The sequence below is a fragment of the Aristolochia californica genome, unplaced genomic scaffold, assembly GCF_029961685.1.
Source record: "Aristolochia californica isolate CCGP_79_NKW_82.1479 unplaced genomic scaffold, dmAriCali1.0.hap1 SCAF_13, whole genome shotgun sequence".
Taxonomy (NCBI): Eukaryota; Viridiplantae; Streptophyta; class Magnoliopsida; order Piperales; family Aristolochiaceae; genus Aristolochia; species Aristolochia californica.
Genome location: NW_027181804.1, coordinates 28,387,590 through 28,412,619, shown reverse-complemented (window position 1 = coordinate 28,412,619; position 25,030 = coordinate 28,387,590). Strand labels below are relative to the sequence as shown.

General features: G+C 39.9%; 1 protein-coding gene across 2 annotated transcripts; it reads left to right on the top strand.

The window, feature by feature from the left end:
* Positions 1-159: 159 nt before the first annotated feature.
* LOC137948680 (lysine-specific demethylase JMJ32) lies at positions 160-19,532 on the top strand. 2 transcript variants are annotated; one of them, XM_068794806.1, is made up of 5 exons: positions 160-861; positions 1,041-1,216; positions 18,690-18,760; positions 18,850-19,090; positions 19,190-19,532. In XM_068794806.1, exons 1-4 carry the CDS (start codon positions 160-162, stop codon positions 18,945-18,947), a joined length of 1,047 nt encoding a protein of 348 aa, XP_068650907.1. In that variant the 3' UTR covers positions 18,948-19,090; positions 19,190-19,532. The 2 variants fall into 2 exon arrangements, with proteins under 2 accessions (XP_068650907.1, XP_068650908.1); XM_068794807.1 differs by having other exon boundaries at positions 19,184-19,532.
* Positions 19,533-25,030: the final 5,498 nt, after the last annotated feature.

The window sequence follows — 25,030 nt, the reverse complement described above, 5'->3', positions numbered from 1 at the left end:
TGGACGCCTTATTAGGCCACAAATTTCTAGTCCATGGAGATCATGGCTCCCTTGGTACCTTCTTGAACAGCACGTTTGCCCTCCGCTTCAACAACGGTGGATAAATAAATTATTAGGATTAGATTTTGACAGTATTGATGTCGAAAATTGAGAGGATCAATGAGTAGAGAAGGACGGAAGGCTAGTGCGAATAGTGTTCGCACCGCCATTGAGGGGCTGTGCCAAGAGGTGAGGGAGCTCAGTCTGGGCACCGCTATCGAGCATCTGGAAGCGGCGCCTTCGCCTCTCCAATTTCTGAGGCAATTCGTGTTGCCAAATAAGCCCTGCATAATCTCAAATGCCACCCGGCACTGGCCTGCACTCTCCGCTTGGACGCAAGACGAGTACCTTTGTCGAGCCCTCGCCGATCGCGAAGTGTCTCTTCACCTCACCCCGGACGGTCGAGCAGACGCCCTTGTTCCCCATCCTTGCTCCCCCTCTACTCTTTGTTTTGCTTCTGCACATGTTAAGCGGATGCCATTTCCTCTGGCCCTCCAATACATTTTCGATTCTTCCTCCCCTTCAAGTTCTTTTGTTGCATACGCTCAAGAGCAGAACGATTGCTTCAGGTCGGAGTATTCCCCTCTGGTTCCTGATGTGGAATCCCACATCCCCTGGGCCTCCGAGGCGCTCGGTTGCCGTCCGGAAGCTGTGAATCTTTGGATCGGCAACCACCGCTCGGAGACCTCCTTCCACAAGGATCACTACGAGAATCTCTATGCTGTCATCAGCGGCGAGAAACATTTTGTCCTCCTCCCTCCTACCGATGCTCACCGGATGTATGTACGCGAGTATCCTGCTGCTTGCTACAACTTTTCACAGGTCAGCTAGTCAGTCTACACTTTTAACTGTGGCACAATTGTGCTCTCTCAGAGGGCCTTGTATGGTACTCTTCACTTGTAGCTGCGAACTACGGCCGCGAAACGTTAAGTATTTAATTTTATATTATTCGTCACCATACCTCCAATTCTTTTATTCATGCTCGCATCTATATTTGGCAGGAAACAGGGAAGTTCAGCTTGGAACTCGAGAAACCATTGAGATACGTTCCTTGGTGCAGTGTCAACCCTTTCCCCTCGTCTTCGACACGAGAACAGCAAATATCATTATTCCCTAGATTTTTTTCTGGTCCGGAGCCCTTTCACTGTACAGTTAAAGCTGGAGAAATTCTCTACCTGTAAGTTTGCCTCTTTCACTGCAAAATCTAATCTTCTTTTTTATTTTGGGTTTTTTTAGATTTGACGATATTTTTTCTTCTAAATTTGGTTGACTGACTGTCAACAGAAAATATTTAAAAGGATGACATTTCCACGCTCTAAGTAATCGGTCAACTGCCAACTGAAATATTTTTTAATTTTTGCAATAATATAGGTACTGCAAGTACTGAGTTCACTAAGAAGAGAAGTGACAAAGTCGATACTACTAGTACCGACTTTAAGGTTACTACTGGCCCTACTGAGTATAATAAGCGGGTTGAAGTCAACAGTCTTTGTTCCAAATTAGTATACTAAGCGTTATTCCTCTGAAGTCGGTATCACTAATACCAACATTAATGTCGGTACCATCAATACCATCATTAAAGTTGGTACTACCAATACCAACATTGAAGTTGGTACAACCAGGATTCTGAATATTATTTTCACTTTACCTATTTTACCCTACCGACTTCTCTGTTTAGTTAGGAAGTTAATGTTCTGGATACTGAGTTTAAACTCAGTATTTTGGATACCGAGTTTACTTTACCAATTTTTTGTTAACGTTTTTAACCCTCTTGTTTTCACCTTTTATCCTGAGTCTATTTTCACCCTGTAGTCGTTGCCCTAAACAAATGACATTCACCATCACTGCCAGTCACCATCGCTAGTGCAGCCTCTATCCGCCCCACTCGCTACTCCACTCACTGCTCGATTCTACCCTTCAATGGTATGACAAATAAACTCCTCTCTCTTTTATGCATGTTCTCCCACTCTTTCTTGTCACCTCGCCATTGGGTCTTCTTCCCGTTAACGTGTTTTTTCCATTCAGTATCCTCTTCAATACTCGCTCTTTCTATAAAAATGGCTATACACCATATCAAATATATGATAAACATTTAGATGACAATCACCAAAACTTTTGATATTTCCTGTTGCAATTGTTTCCCTTTTGCTAATATGTTTGCATTAATTGTCCAATATATTTCTGAGAGACTTCGAGTTTCGTGTACTTAGGCTTAAATACCAAGATTCGACTGCTTTTTGTGACTACTTTTCGCTGTACTAGCTTGAAACGTCTAATGCTGCTAATCTCAAACGACTTGCACATAGAAGAGAGTTGGGAAATATTGGATTTTTGGAAAAGGGAAATAATTCATTGATTTGATTATCGCTGTTTACAATGATTAGTAGGAATAAGTAGAATTAGATTACTATTAAACTACCCATATCCCAGTTACACCAAAAGTCGAACACTTAAAAATAAGTCCCAGAGTAACTAAACAACTAAATAAGAATAAAATACTAACATATGTAAACACTTTTTAACGGAGACCTCTCTGTGAGACTTCCTTCCATAAGACTTTGGTAAGACTTTGCCATATGTATTGTTACTCTGTGAGGCTTCTTGATGTGTAAGTCATGTAAGACTCTTCTATACCTGTTCTTTTTTTTTTTGAGAGAGAAATGATAATGTATAAAACAAAAACCAAAAATACAGCGTCGATCAACGGAGAGCCCTCCCTTTACAACAAGGGATTGGAGGGAGGCTCCTTTCTTTGCAAGAGCATCAGCTAGTGAATTAGCTAAGTGTGGTACTTGGATCCAAATACAATGAAGACTAGAGATTAAATCTGATATACGGTGGAAGATCGGCCAATGGTACCACAGAGGGGTCATGGAGGAGGAGCACTAATTGATCATTGCCTGAGAATTATTTCTAACAATGAGAGGGCCGGTGAGACGATCGCTGAATATGAAGAGCCCATGAAAGATAGCGAAGATTTCAGTAGAGTTGGAATCAGATATTCTCATTGGGCCAGCATATGAGATCAGAATGTTGGCGTCATTATTCCGGAATGCACCACCGAAACCAGCTAACCTGGGGTTCCCACAAGCACTTCCATTAAAATTGAGTTTGATGGAACTGTGCCAAGGTGGTTGCCATGGGATACAAGCTGGGGGGCGAGGAGGAACAACCATATTAGCGATGAAGCACCAATTGGAACATAAAGAGATACCAACAAAGTTGGTTAATTCCTTCTGGGAACGCAAGCCATAAGGAGATATGACCAACAACCACCGTGGTGATTTCATTAATGGAATGATAAGCTTGGTTGAACCTCCTATTATACCTCTCCTTCCATAAGATCCACGGTATATGGGCAAGGCATGTTGAGACCATAATCTTGCCTAGCTTGGGGAGATTGGGATCCAAGAGGGTAAGGTTGGCATCAAGCAAACTTTGAGGCAAATAGAATTGAACGCCGACAAGTTGAAGAACTCTGGTCCAGATGCTCCAGGAGAAATGGCAATGCATGAGGAGATGCGGAACTGCCTCTTCACACTGGTTGCAAAAAGGACATAAGTTGTAAGGACTAGTGTTGTCGCACTTCCGAAGGTAATCGGCCGTCTAAATTTCGTTAAGAAGTGCACACTAGAAGAAGAACTTAACCTTTGGGGGAGCCGAGAGTCTCCAAGTGATGATTGCATCGTGCCAAGGAGTGGTGCTGTTCCAGCCGATGATGAGCAAATACGCATAGGCGGTGGAGAAATGCATTAGGATTTCTATACCTTTTTGAAAAAAAAGTAAGAAGAAAGAAAGTTGAAGAGAGAGAATGAGAGGGAGAGAAAGTGGAGAAGAGAAAATTGAGAAAGAAAATGAAACAAGGGACTTGGACATCCCCTAGATTCTATTTATAGCGTAGGGTTGAGTACAATTTACAACATTGCCCCTACTTTTAAATGAAAACCCTAATTCTCTATATCTCCTATTCTAAAAGTCCCTTTTACATGAAATTTGGTCCATTGACATAATTTGACATGTAGAATAAGATTACATAAAAAATATAAATAACGACAAGGTAAAATGACCAAAATGCCCCAGTTCTTGTTTTTCAAGACCCCCTCAAGCTAGAGAGTATATGTCGAGTAATCCTTGCTTGTTGCAAAAGAATTCACGTTTTTCCAGTGTTTTTGTGATATCGCCAAGTTGATCACCAGACGTAACATATGGAGTAGTTACTTTTTTCCTCATTGCTGCATCTTGGATGAAGTGACAATCTATCTCTATATGTTTTTTTTCTTTCATGAAAGACTGAAGTGTTTGCTATGAAGATTGCCGCCAGGTTATCACTACACATAGTCCTAGGATCCTTTTGATCGAGGCCAAATTCCTAGACAACAAATTTTATCTACATTAGCTCACTAACAGTGTGGGCCATTGCTCTATATTCAACTTTTGCACTGGACTGAACAATTAACATTTTACTTTTTATAGCTCACTAGATTTCCTCCCAGAAATACACAGTATCCAGTGGTTGATTTTTTGTCCAGCTTGGAGCCTGCATAATCCGCATCAGAGAAAGCTACAATCCTCAAGTGATTATTAAGTTTGAAAAGGAGTCCTTTTCCTGGTGCTTCCTTTAGATATCTCATGATTCATGCAGATTCTAGGTGAATCTTACGTGGATGCTCCATGAACTGACTCACTACATTCATTGCAAATGAAATATCTGGTCTAGTAATTATAGCATAGATGAATTTGCTTACTAACCTTCGATAGATTGTTTTATCTTTTAGTTCTGGACTTTGATCATCATGAAGATCAAGTCCTACCTCCATAGGTGTATCCATAGGTTTAGTCCCCAAAAAACCATATTCTGAGTTAGTGTTGTTTCTTCTTTGCTTCATGCTGCCTCAATACCTAGAAGATATTTTAATTGACTCAGATCCTTAGTCTGAAAGTGATTTGCCAAATGGATTTAACTGTTTAAATACTTGATTTGTCACTCCTAGATAGGATGAGATCATCTACATATACCAATAAGATAATAATTCCAAATGGTCATTTTAGAATAAATAATGAGTGATCACAATGGCTTCAATGAAATCCCAAGGATATAACTACTTAACTAAAATTTTCAAACCAAGCTCGCGAACTCTATTTTAAGCCATAAAGAGTTTTCTTTAGTCGACATACCTTATGTGCTCCCCTTGAGCAACGTACCATGGAGGTTACTCTATATAGACGTCTTCCTCAAGGTCACCATATAAGAAGACATTTTTAATATCTAGCTGGAATAGAGACCATCTATGATGGACTGCAACAAAAATAAGTATATGAACAAAGGATAAGCGAGCAAGCTGAGAAAAAAGTCTAAAAAACATCCACCTCAAATGTTTGTCTATACCCTTTGGGAACAAGACGAGTCTTATATTGTTCAGTTGATCCATCCGAGTTATATTTAATAGTATAGACCCATCACCCAACTACAATAGCACCTGTAGGTAAGTCACATAACTCCTAAGTCCCTCTATCAATTAATGCTTCTATCTCAACATTCATGGCATTCTTCCAATGAGGTTGCAACAAGACCTCCTGCATTGAAGAAGGAATAGTGACAAACTTACGATAGTTATTAGACAAGGAATCAAAAGAGACAAAATGAGATAAAGGATGACGGGTGCTTTTACGAACACCTTTCCGAAGGGCAATAGGAAGGTGCAGATCACTTACCTCAGGATCTGGAGACGATGAAGAATCATGGTCGGATGTGAGGAGGAGGTTTGGATCAAAATGTGATGGTTGTTGTCGGTATTGGTATTCCTGCAGTGGTTTTTCAGTAGGAGCATCTCGTGTGGCTGGAGCACATTCATCAACTGGAAGAGGAATAACCGGACTAGGTATAGAGGGTTTAGGTGGAACCGACTCAAATTTAGAAGATTAAAAAAATGAAACATTCTCAAAGAAGGTAACATGAGTAGAAACAAATGTTTTTCTCATAGATGGACAATAACATTTGTACCCTTAATGTGTTCGAGAATACCCCAGAAAGACACACTTGATAGACCGTGGAGACAACTTATCCTTTGACTAATCAAATACATGTGCAAAACATACACACCCAAAGGCCTGATGTGACACTAGAAACGAAGGTGTAGTAGGTAAAACAACCTGAATAGGAATCTTGTCATCAAGAGCAGAAGACGACATTCTATTTATCAGAAAGCTTGCAGTAAGAACAACATCACCCCAATAAGTCTTAGGTGCATTCATATGAATCAGTATAGTGCGAGCGACCTCAAGAAAATGACGATTTTTGCGCTCAACAACAATATTTTGTTGTGGAGTGAACACACAAGAAGTCTGATGAATGATTCCTTGGGACTGATAGAAAGAGCCAAATTTACGATTCATAAACTCAAGAGCATTGTCTGTATGCGAGATATGGATATTGCAAACTAATTATTTATTTCATTATACAATAGCTGAAATACATAAAAAACTTCAGATTTTTGTCGCATGAGATAAACCCAAGTATATCTATTGAAATCATCAATAAAGGAAATAAAATACCTATGACCAAACTGACTAGTCACAGGACAAGGACCCTAGACATCTGAGTGGACAAGCTCAAAAAGTTTACTTGTCTTATTAGATGAAATAGGAAAGGAGCTCCAGTGATGCCTAGTTGACATGACTTACATAAAAAAGCAATACTAGAAGGAAAATCTGGAACTACTTGAATCAGTTTTCTGGAGATGGATAACCAAGTCTGAGATGCCACTGAAGAGGTGAATTATTTGTGTGTAGTGCATGTAAAGTATTGTCTAGGTTGTGGCTATCTAGATAGTATAGTTCCCCTCTCTCACGAGTGGAACCGATCATCTTCCTCGTCATGAGATCTTGAAAGGCACAATGAGTAGGGGTAACATTTCATAGACTTAGCCACTTGACTGACGAACAACAGATTTAAAGGAAATTTTGGAACTAACAGTGCAAATTGAGGAGAAAGAAAAGGTGTAGGGGTAACATTTCCCACTGCTTATACTGGTGAAACTGACCCATCCACAAGATTAACATGCTTAATGAGAATAAACTATTTTAAATAAAAAAATAGTGAGAACATACCTGACATGTGTTTTGTGGCACTAGAATAAAAAACCTAAGATGGGGAATGAGACACTCAGAGTGTTGTCATACCTACAGAAGGAGTCGTATGTGCTAAGGATGCAAAGGGAATAGATAGTTGTGCCATACTTTGGGAAATCTGTTGTTGTTGCTGTTGGATCAATTTTTATAATTCATCTGGAGTACCAAGTGTAATTGTAGTTTCAGACCCTGGTGTTGTAACTTCATGTGTAATAGCATTTGCCTACCAGGCTTCCCAAATTTTACCCATCATCTATTTGAGTAATGATTGGTGCGTCCACAGTGAACACAATCACACTCAGATTTACAATCTCATCGGCCTCTCCCTTTGCCAGAATTATCTCTACATTTGCCTCTACCAGTCCTTGTGTGTCCCTTGGACGGATCAATAGAATCAGATATCGTATCTGATGTATTAAGGGCAGTAGCTTCACCTACTTTGTGTCTTTTCCAGCTCTAGGCACAACAATCTTTTCAGCTCTCTTAAAGGTAGTAGAGAGGTTATGTATTTCATCTGAGGCCAAAATTTGTGCCTTCATGCTATCGAATCTATGCATCCTTTGCCCTCCATGCAGTGTTTGGGAGGAAAGTGTCAATTGCCTTCTGCTTCACTGTTTACTTGGCGGGTTTGGTCCTCTCTTCTTGACAACATGGGTCTTTAGATTTGCCTCTCAAGAGATCTCATCACCATGAGTCAAATGGTGTCTGAGACTAATATTCCAAAGTTGGGAAAAATTCTCCTTTCGGTGTGTCTTGCTCACATTCTTTGGTGCTTTTGGAAGGAAAGAAATTATTGGTGACTTAATTGCAAATAGGGTAGTGTGAAAGAAGTCACAACCTGCATTACTCGGCACGTGTCTTCGTGACTACATACAAGAGAGGAGGTTGATAGCTTAAGGGTCGCCCTTCTCTGTACTAACTGGCTTGTTGTGGCTCAAATGTTTACACCTCCCAAGCTCCGTACTTTGATTGAATGGCAGCCACCTCATGTGGGAACCCTTAAGCTCAATTTTGATGGTACTGCCCTTAGTAACCATAGAAAAGCTGGCTTCGCAGAGTATTTCGTGATGCAGATGACACCCCTTTTATTACTTACTAAGGCCCTGTAGGGATTTCTAATTCTACTGTTGTTGAGCTTTATGCCCTTCTCCAGGGGCTCATTATCTATCGATGAGCACCTGAAATGGTCCCCTTCTCATGGAAGGAGACTCCAAGGTGCTGATTGGCTGGAGCTCCTCCTCTTATGATCCGCCTTGGCGCCGCTAGAATGTTTTTGTATCAGATTATTCAGATTGTATCTTCTATTTTGTGTAGTTAGTCTCATGTTCCTAGATCAACAATTTTTTTTGCTGATTTGCTTGCTAAAGAGGGAGCCTCCCTCCAATCTCTTGTTGTTAGGAGGATGCTCCCTTAATCATTTGTCTTGTTTACTGGAATAAAATCTCATCCTTTAAAAAAAAAGTGCACTAATGGGAAATGACCTTTTGGCGAGGTGACAAAACAATACAGAAAAGAGAAAGAAGAGTTTTTTTTTTTTTTGTCATACCTTTGAGGAGAAGAATCGAGCAACGAGCAGATAGAGGCTGCACCAGCGACAACGGCTGTGACTAACAGCAAGGGTGAGCAAGAATTGTTTCCTGCATCTAGGGCATTGGTGACAGGGTGAAAATGGACTTAGGATAAAACATGAAAACGAGAGGGTTAAAAACATTAGTAAAATAATTGGTAAAGTTAACTTGGTATCCAAAATATTGAGTTTAAAAATGGGTATTTGGATACCAACTTCCTAACTAAACACTCAAGTCGGCAGAGTAAAATTGGTAAAGTGAAAATGGTATTCAAAATACTGGTGGTACTGACTTTAGAGGAACAATGCTTATTATACTAACTTGGGACAAAGCCGGTACTGACGTTACCAACTTCAACCAGCTTCGTATACTTGGTATGGCTAGTACTGACTTAAAAGTTGGTGTCAGTAGTACCGACTTTGTCACTTCTCTTTAGAGTGGACTTCTTTTTTTTTTTTTTTCAATGATGTGTATAAACTATTAAAAGAATAGTGAAGTACAAATCAAACCTAGGAAAGGGCCTTCCTCCACAACAAGGTATTGGAGTGAAATGCTTGCCTTAGCCTGAATGTCTGTTAAATGATTGGTAAAACAAGGAATGTACTTCCAAGTACAATTCAAAAGAGAAATTGAATTACTCAGTACTCAATATTGATATTATTGAGCTTGATGGCTGGACGAGGGGTTGGTCAAGGAGTAATTTCCTCCCACCAACCATCTGGGGAACGAAGTAACTCCCACTCAACGACCACTCCCTCTGATCCAGCACCTCTAGTAGGACAGCACCCAGGAAGAGGCGAAGATCGAACCAGTCTGGGGTAGCAGCACCGGCAGCAGCAGCAACGAAAAGGTAAACAATCGGAAGAAGAAGAAAAGAGGGAAAAGGAAGTTATTGACTCTGAAGATAGTTCAGGCGAGAGATGGCAAACTGTAATCTCGAAATCCTCACACCGAAGGATCCGACCAGATACGAATTCCGGAATGGAAAAGCAAAGCTGACTTTTCGAAAGAGGAAGGAGAAGAGTGGGGAGGCCATCCAGATTCATGCACAAGAGGGGCGAAAAAAATCATACATCTCCCTCCCGATCTCCGCAGTCAGTTTTTTCCTAGACATTTTCAGGAAAGTCCAAGTAGGAAACACGGGAAGAAAATACAGCAGATCACTCCTCACCGGCGATCTGGAATTCCAAGTACACAGCCAGTATCATGGAGGACTTCTTCAATGCATCATCCACCAAAGACGTGGACAAATGATAATGGGTATGATTTTTCTCCCACAGCCCTCCACTTCTGGAATGGGTTGGAAACGCTTTGATCAAATTCTCCAGCAGCTAGCCACCCCACCAAAAATCCACTCACAACCCAGCGCTTCACACCAGACAATTCTGTCGCTCCCACCGGATCCTCCACCAGAGAAGACTCAGGTCTGCCAAACCAATTATCCAACACCACCACCAATACCACTCCCCCAATTCTCACCCCAGAAAAACCAATTCTCTATATCCCTGCCAGCCCACATTGAAACTGAGGGCGAGCGCAAAATGTCCCTGGCAGTGCTTTTGGAAGACCCGAAATTTTTTTTCACCAAAAGACAACTCCAAGAATGGCTGCAAAAACGAAATATCATGTCCACAGCCATCATCAAAGCTCATGAGAGGAGCTGGATCATCAACTGCCATTCGGAGGAGGACCGCAAGAGACTACATTCACTGAAGACAGAGACTATTTCAATGACCCTCCACATGACCAATTGGAGCCCAGAACTCACAACCCCCATCTCGGGGCAATGGGTGATTGTCAAAGGTCTTCCGGTGGAAATCCGATGCCGGCATACTCTGGAATGCCTCACAAAAGAATTCGGAGAGATTATTTGGGCCGAAAGCCAGCCAACGCAGCTTCACAAAGAAAAAATTTTCATCCGGCCAAAATCACCGGTAAGTGGTTTACAGTTTTTTCATATCTCCTGCGGAAAAACCACGATCTGGGTCTCCATGGAATTCGGAGATCTGGAAACCCTCCCAGCAGCCAACTCGGAAGAAACCTCACGAAACACAACCCAGACTCAGCCGATCCGCCAGTTGCTGACTCGGAAGCATCACTCGGAGTTCAATCGGACATGGGTTCCGAAAAAAAATAAAAAAATCCAACCACACAAAATCAATCCCCATATCCCGAAACAGTCCAATCAACACCAGTTCACAGTAACCCTCTTAATGCCTCCGCCGACAAAATCCTATCTCTGAAATCACCCTTGGCCACAGTGCCAATCCCCAATCCCAAAACATCTGCAATACACCACTTCCCAAACCCAAAATCTGACAGGATCTCCCAACCTGATCTACAGACACATCCTGACAAGGGGATTATTACTTCCCCATGCTCACATCCATCACTGTCAAACTCTACCTCACCTCGACACAAAAACCAAAAAAAGAAACACTTTCCCCCACATACCTACCTCTCTATTTACCAAAAACCATCATCATCACCCTCTCAAATCATTGACATATCCAATGCCCCTCCGATCTGGCAACCTCGAGCCCCGCACCATACTTTTACACATAAAAAAAACACCTTTTCAACCATCAAATCCACAGCCGTCGACCACATCAACTTCCAAAGCCCCTCAGTCCACATCACGCCGTCGCCCCGTCATTTCCTTTCTACATCAACCCCTTCCCCACCGCCGCACCTCGATTCCCGAAGCAGTACCACTCGCCTGCCATACATCAACCTCCAACACCCTTCAGTCGACATCACGCCGTCGCCCCGTACTTTTCTTTCTACATCACCCCCTTTCGCTCCGCCGCTCCTAGATTCCCGAACCATTTCCACTCGCCTGCCATATGTCAATTTCCAAAACCCCTCAGTCTACATCACGCCGTCGCCCTGTCCTTTCCTTTCTACATCAACCTTTTCACCTCCGCCGCTCCTCGATTCCCGAAGCAGTACCACTCGCCTGCCATACATCAATCCCTCAGTCCACATCACGCCACCCTCCCGTCCTTTCACTTTTAAATCCCTCCCCTCCCCTCCCCTCCGCCGCCTAAATCTTCCTTTTCCCGAAGCCGTACCCCTTGCCTGGCATTCCCATCCCGCAACTTCTTTAACTCGATAAATCCCCTTTCCCCCCACTTTCACCCACATTCTCGACTCCTTATCGAGGATCACCCTCTGCGACCCCCCCGACCTCAAACCTTCCACATCACCCATCCCATCCATCCCAGCATCCCGCTCCTCTCGCCGTCCCATCAGACCCTCCCTCTCTGACTCAAATCTCCCCTTATACGGCCACCCCTCGAGCCCCGCTAAGCCCATCCCTCCTCTCTAATGAATCCACTTGGGATTTCGAACCCTCCTTTTACTCCCCTCCCCCCTTATATATTCACTCTCCCACTATCCTCTGCCCCACCCCCCTTCGTATTATCTTCCCCCACTCGGACACCATGGAAAACCCAAACCCCAAAACTTTCACCCCTCCCTTGCACACCAATACTGGAAAACAAATTGCCAACACCCCTTTCCGGTATACCTACTCCAGGAAAAAAGAAGCAGGGAAAACTAGAAGCCAAATTCGGTAACCCTGCACCTTCCCAAAAAAACACTGACAAAGATAAAATCAAAGACACTACCCCCCCACCTTCCCCCCCTTCAAACCCCCCTCCTGTCCTTCCAATGGAATTTCCCCATGATTGGTATGATCTCCCCCCTGCTTTCCCCTCTGGAATCCCTCCAATTTGGTCCGACCTCCCCCCAACTATAACCTCTGAATCTACCCTAGCCAAGGCCTTCACTCCCAATCCGCGGGATGAGCTCCTCCTGTTCCTGCTAGAACAGGAACAACACTTTCCTCGAGAAGAATTTTCAGAAATGACGAAGCTTGCCAACATCTTTTGTGCGGGATACTCTGAAGCTGGCGTTGTGGAGCGAAATATCAACTCCCACCGTTCCCCATGATCGTTCTATCATGGAATGTAAGAGGTCTCGGCTCTCTGGCCAAGCGTGCCCTCGTCAGAGCAGCGCTTTTTGATGTTAAACCAAAAATTGCTATACTTCTTGAAACGAAGATACAGTCTTTTGATTACTCAATTGTGTGTAATTTATGGTATGACTCCAACCCAGCGTGGGCGCATGTGGGTGCAATTGGCCATTCTGGGGGCATTATTGTCATCTGGGATCCAACTGCTTTTGATGCTATTTCCGTCCTTCCGGGGCGATACTCAATCGGTATCCAGCTCCGGGATCACAACCTCGGTACTTCTTGGGCTCTAGCTGGCATATATGGGCCTACTCGTTACTGTGACCGAGCGTCTTTTTGGGAGGAAATCTTTCAGCTTGTCCAATTGTGGGACCTCCCTTGGCTCATTGGAGGAGACTTCAATGCGACATTATTTTGCTTTGACAAAAGTCCTCCTGCCTCCTGAACCTCATCAACCATGAGAGCTTTTTCTGACTTTATCAATAGTGTTGCTCTTTCCGAGGCTCCTCTATCGGGGAAAAATTTCACCTGGACAAATTGTCAGAACCCCCCCATTTTGTCTAAATTGGACAGATTTTTTGCCAATATAGAATGGAACCTCCTTTTTCCCAACACCTCTGGCCAAGTCCTAAACAAAATAGGATCTGACCATTGGTCTATCCAACTCAATTCTCGGCCTGTTGCATGGGAAAGATCTCCCTTTCGGTTTGAGAATGCCTGGTTATTAACCAAGGCTTTCATCCCTTCTTTGAAATCGTGGTGGCTCGAATTGGAAAATCATCCGAACCCGGGCTGGGCCCTCCCTCGGAAACTCAAAGCCCTCAAGACAAAGATCAGAATGTGGGATAAAAATCACCGAGTTTTTGCTGCTTCCCAGAAAGATTCGATTCGCCGCCGCATTTCTGAGCTGGATCTACTGGAGGAACAAAGGTTAATCTCTCCTACTGATTTTTTGATTAGAAATAATTTAAATGCTGAATACCGTACGTTTCTTCATTCTGAATCTGTCCGTTGGAAACAATGTTCAAGATTTCGTTGGATGGCTGAGGGTGATGGAAATACAAAGTTTTTCCATTCCATCGCCTCGGCCAGGAGGAGGACTAACCGTATCACTGCTCTCTGTAACGGAGACCAAGTGGTAACGGATAGTGCGTCCATTTCTAACCTTTTGGTGAAGTATTTCTCAGAGCTATATTCAGAAGTCTGTTTCAGAAGACCAAAAATCCATCAGCTCGACTTCGAGCGCATCTCAACTGAAGACCCTGTTGATCTTGAAAAACCATTCTCCTCAGAAGAAATTGAACGGGCTGTGCTTGGCCTTCCTAAAGATAAAGCCCCCGGACTAGATGGCTTTAATGGTGAGTTTTATCACTGTTTTTGGGATCTGTTAAAAAATGATGTATGTGCCTTCGTTCACAATTTTCACCAAGTGGGAATTACTCACTCTGGAATCGGCGCATCTTTTATTGCACTTATTCCTAAAAAAACAAATTCGGAGGAGCCTAAAGATTTTCGGCCTATTAGTCTCACTTCCTGTTCATATAAAATTATTGGACGTCTATTGGCTAATCGGCTAAAAGCTATCCTTTACAAGGTAATTAATCCTTGTCAAAGTGCTTTTATCCGAGACAGAAACATCCTGGACTCTTCTCTAACTGCTCATGAACTTCTTGATTCGTTCAAAAAATCTTCCCTTCCTAGGTTTGTTCTGAAAATTGATTTTGAGAAAGCCTTTGACCGGGTTGATTGGAAACTGGTGGATTATCTTTTTGACCGTATGGGTTTTGGTACAAGATGGAAATTTTGGATGAGGAGCTGTATTTCCTCTCCTTCTTATTCTGTTTTGGTAAATGGGAAACCCCGAGGATATTTCAAAGCCTCTAGGGTGATCAGACAAGGAGACCCCCTTTCTCCCTTTATTTTTACTCTCATTGGAGAATACCTTACCTCTATGATCCGGTTTGCTAAACGTTCGGGTTGGCTCAGTCCTATTTTTTCTGATCCAATCCAAAACGTTCCCATTCTTCAGGTTGCAGATGATTCTATTTTTTTTGGAGAAGGGTCCATGAGACAAATAAAACACATGAAAGCAATCTTGAACATCTTTGAAATGACGTCTGGTCAAAAGATAAGCTGGGAAAAAACAACAATCTTTGGATTTAATATTGATGCATCTATTCTCAACTCAATGGCGAACTATCTGGGTTGTAAGGTAGCATCAGTTCCGAGTACATATCTGGGCTTACCTTTGACTCCTTTCCTGCCTTTGAAAAATTCCTGGTTTCCGGTTGTTGAGAGGCTTGAGAAGCGTCTGGCTTCTTGGAAAGGAAATTTTTTATCCAAAGCTGGTAAACTGGTTCTAATTAAATCATGCCTTCATAGAATTCCATCCTATTTCTTATCTTTGTACCATTGTCCAACTTCTATTCGGGATAGAATTGAATTCTTGAAAAGAAGATTTTTATGGGATGGGCCAAATGGGGAAAAAAAGTTTAATCTTGTAAAATGGTAGATGTTTGTAAACCAATTGTAATGGGGGGCCTCGGGATTCGCGACATTGCTACCACCAACAAGTCTCTGCTATTAAAGTGGTTTTGGAAGTTCAACATGCAACCCAATCTACTGTGGCGCCGAATGGTTGCAATTAAATCTGGAAAAGAGAATGGCTGGTGGACGGTTGGGGGAAGATTTTACAAGTTATCCCCTCTTTGGAAGAAAATTGCCAAACTCTTACCTACCTTCAAATCTGCCGTCAAATGCTATATTGGGAGTGGTACAAATACTCTATTCTGGTCGGATTGGTGGATCGGGGCTAGTTGTTTAGAGGAAAGTTATCCTCTTTTATTCCAACTGTCAAGATCTCGTAGCTCAATGATTTCTGACCATTGGTAGTCTTCGGGTGGTTGGAATCTTCATCTCAGGCGGGCATTAAATGACTCTGAAGCTATTGAAGCTACTGGTCTGATCAATTTACTTTCTGGTGTGGCCTTAAAAAATTCTGCCGATACACTCATCTGGACGCCCAACAAACAAGGTATGTTCTCTACAGCCTCAACGTACCATCATATGATTTCATACCCGCCTCTCCACGCAGAACATCCTGCTGCTTTTGCATGGTCGCTCCCGATTCCTCCTCCCATCAAATTTTTCATCTGGACGGTATGTCGTAAGAAAATCTTAATTTCTGACGCTTTGCAAAGACGAGGCATTAATATTTCCAATCCAGAATGCCCATTTTGCAACACATCTCCTAAAACAGCAGATCACACGCTTCTACATTGCGAATATGCTCATAAGATTTGGACCGAATTAATGGACAAAATCGGTTTATTATATTGCCCTTCGCAAGATTTGCAAAACACTATTTTAACTTTGGTTAGCTCTCGTCTTCCGAAGTTAGGAAAAATCTTAATATCTTGTTGTGTTGGACACATTGCGTGGAATTTATGGAAAGAAAGAAACAATCGCAAATTCAATCAGAAAGCTATTCCTCGAAATATTCTTTGTGATCAGATAGTCGGTCAAGTTAGCTCTTGGGTTTTCCTTCGCAAAGAATTCTGTGATCTAAGAGCAACAAATATGAGGGGAAAATTGGAGAAATGTTGCGAAAATGTCTCTTACTTCGAAGGTTCCTATTATGTTAGAATGGACTAGACCTCCTCCTGGACACTTTAAATTAAATTTTGATGGAAGTGCTTTCGGGTGTCCGGGCCCAGCTGGATTTGGTGGAGTAATTCACGATGATTAAACGAATCTTCTCTTCACTTATGCGGGTCCAATTGGAGTGTCAGACTCTACTTGTGCGGAATTACATGGCTTGCTCAACGGGCTGAAGCTCTTCAAACAAAAAAAGGACGGTGCTCTCTTGATTGAAGGGGATTCTCAAGTCATTATAAACTGGTGCTCCAAGCCATCAAAACCTCCTTGGCGTCATTGGAAGATTTTTGATGAAATTTGTAATTTAACTTCTGTTTTATTATGTACTTGGAAACATGTTCCAAGATCCGCTAATCATTTAGCCGATGTTCAAGCTAAAAAAGGAGTTACCCTCCAACATCTTGTTGTGGAGGAAATGTCTTTTTAGTCTCTAGGTTTGTATTTTTTCTTTTGAATACATTTATAACTCTTCTCAAAAAAAAATATTGATATTATTGTGAACTTAATACTCAGTATTGATATTATTGTGAAAATTCGGAAAAAAAATATTTTCATTGTTTTTGCCATGTACGCTGCCTATGTGGTAATTGATCAGTTACGTGCGATCTTCTTCTTCTGTTGACCGTGAGTCAACCAAATTTTAGAAAAACAAATCATCAAATCTAAAAGAAACCTTTTTTATAAGAGCAAAGCCTATATTTCACTGTAATTCTTCTGCATATCTGTTTCTAGACCCACTGTAACCTAATCCAACTTTCTTACCTATTACTTGTAGTTTCTAAGAAGTGCCCAACACTGTCTTTGGTTATAGGGAGGCTTTCTCTCTGCTAACCTGTCTTACCACAGATTTTTTTTTTTTTTTTTTTTTGGTGGAATTTACCTGTATGGTTTTTGGGATGTGTAGAATTTATAGGATATCTTTCAGGACTGATTTGGTGTTTATGAATGTGAAGACATAAAAAGCTTCATTAGTTTCGTAAGATGGATAAACTAATGCTAGTACTGCTGAGAAATGATTTTTACGGTCTTCTTTTGTAGTACAGTGTGTTGGTAGAGATTGGTTTGCAAAGAGGCACTTTTTCTAGTTAGAAAGCTTTTTTTTTCTTTTTTAATGTTTTGGTTTTGGTGCCAAAATTTGTTTTTCTGTGGCCTTGTGTTCTTGAGTTAAGATGTGTACTTCTAACCCCATCCTTAGGAACACCCACGGCCCTATGCTGGGACCTGACTCTTGTACCTGGGTTCAGCTTCCAGCCTCATCATAAATAGGTAACGATAAGTGACTGATGTGGATGTTATTCCTGTATAACATTTTAGACATCTCATTTCAGGAGAAAAAAAGAAAAGAATTGAAGACGCTCTCCATGAACAGGTCCTTCGAACACCTTTCTGGAGTACTTCTAATCCCATCCTTAGGAACACCCATGGCCCTATGCTAGGACCCGACTCTTGTACCTGGGTTCAGCTTCCAGGCTCATCATAAGTAGGTAACGAGAAGTGACTGATGTGGATGTTATTCCTGTATAACATTTTAGTCATCTCATTTCAGGAGAAAAAAGAAAAGAATTGAAGAGGTTCTCCATGAACAGGTCCTTTGAACACCTTTTTGGCTAACATGGATCGGGTCTCCAATGATTTATCATAGAATGCCTGTATGGGAGTAATTAAATATCAATTTTTTTGTTAGGAAATTGAACCTAGCAGAACCAGGTTGGATGGACGAATAAGCCTTTCAGAAGGTTATCAATGATTTTATTGATGAGACAAATCAATGAATTCAAAAGGCCAGATTTCAACAAATCTGAAGTCTTAAATAAACAGCTAGGATATGAAAGATGCAACTGAAGAAGCCTCTAAGAAGGATAGTGAGAGAGTCGTTTGTGACTAGTTCCCTAGAGAAGTTCTCATTTCTGACCGCAAGAAGGAAGTGAAAAAGTTGTGCTTCATGCTAATTACACATGAGATAAGTGTGTACGGTCTTTAGTCCATAGACTACAGTGATATATTTGGAACATTTTACCTTCTCATCTTAAATACCGATGTTTTTTTTTAAATGATCTTAAATACCGATGTTGTCAATTCAGAAGCAAAAAATAATTATGTTTGTTTAAATTGGTACTCATCTGCATGTTAGTTTCAATCTGTTGGCTACAACTGTTTGTCTGCAATTACCTGTTTCTTATAACTTCTTCACTGCATAACTTGCTACATCAAGGTATCACACAATGTGTTACTTCCAATTATGGTTGTTGCGTGTCACTGTCTAACTTTCATTATCAGACGGATGAGATCACAAATGTTGATTATTTATGATAATACAGGCCGAGCATGTGGTATCATTATGTCAGACAGACTCCAGACAGTGGAGGAAGGACAATTGCTATAAATTATTGTGAGTTTGTCTCCTACTCAGGTTATTTGATGATTGGAACATTGCATCATCTCTTTGAATCTCGATTGACTTGGGCTTTCTTCTAACAGGGTATGATATGCAATTTGATATCAAATATGCATATTATAACTTCTTACACTCAATTGATATACATTCAATCGATGACTGTGTCCAAAAAGTTTATTAATCTTGTGAGATCTGAGGATAAAGTTTCACGGTGTTTATGGGTCCAACATTTAAAAAAAAAAAAAGATGTGAGATCTGGGGATCAAGTTTCACTAATGGTTATAGGTTCGACATTAAGAAAAGAGAATATTTGGAAACTGTCAGGTAAGGAACAAAATGGTTTTGACTGGATTTCAAATTGCATTTTTTCAACTTTCAAATTACAATGCTCAGATTTTAAGTTAATTATTGCCCAAGATGCAGAGACATGAAACACTGGCTCTACCCAAGGTTTCCTGATTGGTGGTTCGTCGGCTGTTAAGCATCCCCTGCTAGGTCATAACATTGCAGCAATGAATGTAAAGAGCATTCCAAAATTGCGACGAATTTTGGCAAAAAAAATGTGGCTTCAATGGCAATATAGCCTCCTGAAGATGTTGCGCTCTGTTGAAAATTGAGGCTGTCAACCTTTTGCATATCTTTGAGGCATGTTCTTACTTCACTTTCAGGAGTGCTTAATAAGGATTTCGATGGAATAGTTTCAGGAACGTAAGAACGTCTTTGCTGGATTTTTAGCAGGTGGAAGAAGTGTGTGTCCGCGGCTCCAATTCACGCGAGACAATATATATATATATGTATCTATATATATATATATATATATATATATATATATATATATATATATATGTATCTATATATATATATATATATATATATATATATATATATATATATATATATATATATATATGTATATATATGTGTGTGTGTACCAGAGGGATAGAACTTTTTTTTCCTTCGTGAAAACCTTTATTTCTGATTGGTCAATTGATTAAGTTATATATATATATATATATGTGTACCAGAGGGATTGAATTTTTTTTTTCTTCATGAAAACCTTTATTTCTGATTGGTCAATTGATTAAGTTGGATGCCCTCTTTAGTTGTCTCATATCTAAAATATAAGGAAATCTACTACAATTTAAGCAGAGAAAATTTTAGGAAAATTAAGAAATAATAGAAGTTTTTTTGTTGATAATGGCAGTGAATATCCATCATTAGAAACTCATACGCTTACTAAAAATTCTCAAACGTGAAAAATCCAGGAAATGTTGGGGAGGAGAGAATTATCAAGGTCAAAATATTTTGGTTGGATTTAGAAGTTGGGGTTTTTAGGCAAGAATGGGATCAAGGGAAAAGGAGACGTGGCAGATTGGAGTTGGGGCCAATGGAAAGCAAAACAGAGGTTTGCGGTCAAAGCTGGGCCTTTTTGGGCAAGAATGGATTGGGTCATGGCAAAAAGAAAAAGGGGTGGGTTGGGGTAGGTTTTCTAACTCTAGGTTGGGTCGAGGAAAAAGAAAACATGGGGGTTGGGGTCGGTTTTTCAACTCCTGGTTGGACTATTTTGTGGGGATAGGGAGTTAAGGGTTACTCCACAATAAACTTGAAATGAAGTGAAGATTTCAATTCAATTTAAATGAATTGATTCAACTGCAACTCATCCTTGGGTGTTAGTATAGACGAGTTCAAGTGCATTGGAAAACAAATTCTAGTGGTAGTGCCCCAAAATGAAAAATGTGATATAAATAAGAGAATGGGTAACTTTTTGTAAACTACTTAAATAGAACATATGCCTAAACAGATAATTAACCAAAATAAACATGATTATTATTCTTATAAGTGATTTAATGTGTAGATTAAAATATACTAATAAACTAATTAATAAAAGACTATATTATATTACTTAATGATTACAGTTTATTATAAATTAATATAATAATTACGCGTGATTAGAATAAATTATAAAAAAATAAATAAAAGTAAAAAATAACATAAACGAATATAATAAATAAATAAATTATTTTTAATAGGATAAGATATATTTAAACATTAAAAACCACTAATTTAATACAGTAATAAAAAAATTAATATAATAAACTAATAAATAAATTATTTTATCAATAACATAATATATATTTTTATGTATTATTAATTAATAATATATTGTCAAAAAATTTAAAACCATTGGTTTAATTAATTATAGCAATGGGATAATTAAACAAAAATAATTTATCAAATATTTATTTTAACAATATTTTAATTTTGACTATTAAATCATTAATTTAATACAATAATTATAAAATGAATATATTGAATAAATAAATAAATTATTTTATAATAAAAATATAAATTATTATTTTTATGACACTGGTTTAATTTTTTGTAATAGGAAAAATTAAACTTCGTCTTCCTCAGCGCCGATAATGGCAGGAGACTACAATGGGCTGGTGAGCAACAATGACGGAGGTGGCGCTCTGACGGTACACCGAGAGGGAGAAGAGAGGTCGGGAGGCCGAGAGGCTCTACGATAGAGGCTCAACCTCCCATGATTAGGGTAGGAAGGAGAAAGCAGAAGGCATTGATGGGCCTCGGAGAAGCGGCCATCCTGACAAAGCGCAAGGCCGATGGCGACAAGGTTCGGTGAATCGGGTCGGTAACCATAGAGGTGGAGGCGGTCAAGAAGCGCGAGAGCTGCATTGACATCAAGTTTGGCTTCCCTATAGAGGGTCTAGATCTTTTGGCTCCAGTACGAACAATCACTAACACTAACACTCTCTTCTTCTTCATCCTCTTCTGATCCAACTGACGATTAATTCTCATTTCTAAACCTTCGTAAATTTGGGAGGAGAAACGCGTCCTGTGCACGATTCATGTGGATGATTCGCAAAATAGGTTTGAATTAACTTTCCCCGATTTTTGCCTGATTCAATTACCTGACGTGATTCAAAAGAAGTGTAATTTATTCTACACTAACAACTTAATCTAATGAACAAAAAGTAATGCGGGAGTAATTCATTCTAGTTCATTTTGGACTAACCCCTCCTAAGAGTTGGATTTTTAAAAACTTGACCCCAATCGAGGCAAGAATAGGGTGAAGTGAAAAGGAATGGAGTGGGATTGGGATTGGGTTTGGGTTTTTGGGCTAGAATGGGGTGGAAAGGGAAAGAGAAACAGGGCAAATTAAAGTTAATTTTCTCCCTTCAAACTCTTTTATATGGTTGGGTTTAGAGGTCTGAGTTCAATTTTTAGAAACCCAAAACCGACCACAACTAAAGGAGGCAAGGACGAGGTTGAGTTAAAGGGAAACAAAATAGGAATGAAATTATTATCCAACCCTCAGTTTTTTTCTGAGTACGTCATTAGAGGTCGATATTTGTTCGTTTTAGTAGACAAGGTTTATGTTAGTAATGTTTTGTAGAAAAAACAAAAAGAAATAAAATACAATTGAGGATTACAATTAGGATTAATAAAAAGAAAAAAATAAATATTGACTTGTTGTTGATTTAAGTTTCATTTCTCTTCTCCCGCATTAGAAAATGGAGGGAGAAGGGAAAAGGAGCATCGCGCACTACTTCAAGTGTTTGATTCGCAAAATAGGTCTGAATCTAAATTCCCCGTTTTTTACTTGAGCAAATGAATTGACATGATTCATTTGAAGTATAATTCATTGTACACTAACCCCTTAATCTAATGAACTAAGTAATGCTGGAGTAATTCATCTCACTTCATTTTGGACTTAGAATTAAAGCTCATTTCAGGTGAAGGGTCTGTATGTGAGTCTTTCTCTTGACCAGTGCTCGGCCAGGAGGAAAGCTCCTCTTTTGATGGTCCTAACGAGTTGCTGTGAAAGGTAGGATACACCACAGTAATGTTGAGCTTGCTAGAGTAAACTGCTCTCTTTTCTTGATCACGACAAAGAGGGTTTGGCCCTCTTTGTTGCTGCTCTAGCTAAGATGGCAACCTTTTTCTAAATTAACTTGAAACACGAGTTTGGAATAGATTATTACCTCTTCTTTGCTGTTGTGATAAGCTCCTACGTTGCACCAGGGCTGCTCAAGGTCTGAGGATAAAGATCCTCACTTTTCTGCTGGATAAGGGAGGAGTTGAGGTCTCTCTTGTTGCTACTGCCGAGAAGGAGGAAAAACCTTCTCTTTGGGCTCGGAAAAGGGGCAGGAAGCTCCCCTTCTTACTTGGGATGCTGGTGATGGAAGATGGATGAAGATGGATGGGAATGGAGGGTGAAGGATATGTTGGATTTTTGGAGTAACCCTAAACTCGAGATCAATAGGTGATCTCATGTGTTTACACTATGGTATTCTAAAATCTCAAAGCTTACTTCATTCATTCATTCTTTCCCTTTAAATAGATCACGTCATGGAGTTTTAGGGTTAGGGTTACAATAATACCCATAATGCCCCTACATATAAAAGTAATTAGAAATAACTCCTACTTGAAACAATATAAGAAATAAATCTTACTCAAAGTAATATAAGAAATAAATCATACTCAAAGTAATATAAGAAATAAATCCTATTGAGTGAGTTGTTGTTGCCTCCTTCGTTGTGTGACTCAGTGTGCTATTGAGTCCACAACATCAATGTTAAGCACCTAGCTAATACAACCCATAAGACCGGCCTATTAGGAGCGAAAGATATAGGTACTTAACCGAGGACCATAACATCATACTTCTCCTTAGCTGGCCGACGTCCACGGCAGCCCACTTGCTGTGACCCACTCTAGCGACGACCCAATCCGCCAAGGTCGCCCCCTCCGCACGTGCGGTGGCCTACTCCGTCAAGGTCGCACCCTCCGCATAGGTCGCCCCCTCCGGGATTCAAACACGTGACAAGGGAGCAAGCTCTGATACCAAATGTTAAACACCTAACCAACACTACCCATAAGACCAGCCTATTAGGAGCGGAAGAAATAGGTACTTAACCCAGGACCATAACATCCCCCAAGTAATGCGGGAGTAATTCATTCTTGTTTATTTTGGACTAACCCCTCCTAAGAGTTGGATTTTTAAAAACTTGACCCCAATCGAGGCAAGAATAGGGTGAAGTGAAAAGGAATGGGGGTGGGATTGGGATTGGGTTTGGGTTTTTGGGCTAGAATGGGGTAGAAAGGGAAAGAGAAACAGGGCAAATTAAAGTTAATTTTCTCCCTTCAAACTCTTTTATAAGGTTGGGTTTAGAGGTCCGAGTTCAATTTTTAGAAACCCAAAACCGACCACAACTGAAGGAGGCAAGGACGAGGTTGAGGTAAAGGGAAACAAGGTGGGAATGAAATTATTATCCAACCTTGTGTTTTTTCTGAGTACGTCATTAGAGGTCGATATTTGTTCGTTTTAGTACACAAGGTTTATGTTAGTAATGTTTTGTAGAAAAAACAAAAAAAGAAATAAAATACAATTGAGGATTACAATTAGGATTAATAAAAAGAAAATAAATAAATATTGACTTGTTGTTGATATAAGTTTCATTTGCTTTTTATTTCTATTGTTATAGTTGAAGAGGATGATTTAAAAATTAATATTTTATTTTATATTTACTTATTATTTTATACATTCAGGTCAATGTTATTTTGAATTTTATGTTATTTTTTAATAGCAATATAGAGATAATATCATTGTTGTCAATACAATAAAGTAAATAATATTTTTGTAAATAGGGTACCTTAAAAGAAACTTATGGTCTAGGGAAGGACTCCATCTTTTTGTTGAAGAGGGAGGGGTGTTCGCAATGAAAGAGAAAAGATAGAGTGAACAGTCCCTACTTCTCACCCTTTTCATTCTAGCCCCTTGGAGAGGTTCTCGCCATCATCATTTGTTTGCATGTCTGCAACATATTACCTTTGTATCTCATTGGAATCCCCATTCATGGATATCACTGTTCGAGAAATAAGAGAGATCAAACTCTTCCTTTTTATTCCTTTTTCAAATTCAATAAATATTAGTTGATCTTGTATTTTATTGTAGTTAGATGATTCAAAGGATCTTGATATACCTTGGAATCTCATAGTCTTATATTTTATTATAGTTAGATGATTCAAAGGATTATTTTCAATTTAATAACTTTGAATTTCATATTGGAAGTTGCGATCGAATTGATTTATTAAAAAGAATGGATTCGATATCCATTGGAATATATAGGTAATTTTAGTATTTCTGTTGAGGTATTTACGTATCAAGCAAAATATAAATATGTCTGTTATATCTCATTTCTAAAAAAAATTGCTAGATCCGAAGGTTCGTACGCAATTAAT

Excerpts from the sequence above, each read along its gene's own strand:
- LOC137948680 (XM_068794806.1), top strand. The coding sequence starts at position 160 with ATGAGTAGAGAAGGACGGAAGGCTAGTGCGAATAGTGTTCGCACCGCC. Across the intron at positions 862-1,040 it reads CTTGCTACAACTTTTCACAG|GAAACAGGGAAGTTCAGCTT; the intron begins GTCAGCTAGTCA and ends TATATTTGGCAG. Across the intron at positions 1,217-18,689 it reads GCTGGAGAAATTCTCTACCT|GCCGAGCATGTGGTATCATT; the intron begins GTAAGTTTGCCT and ends ATGATAATACAG.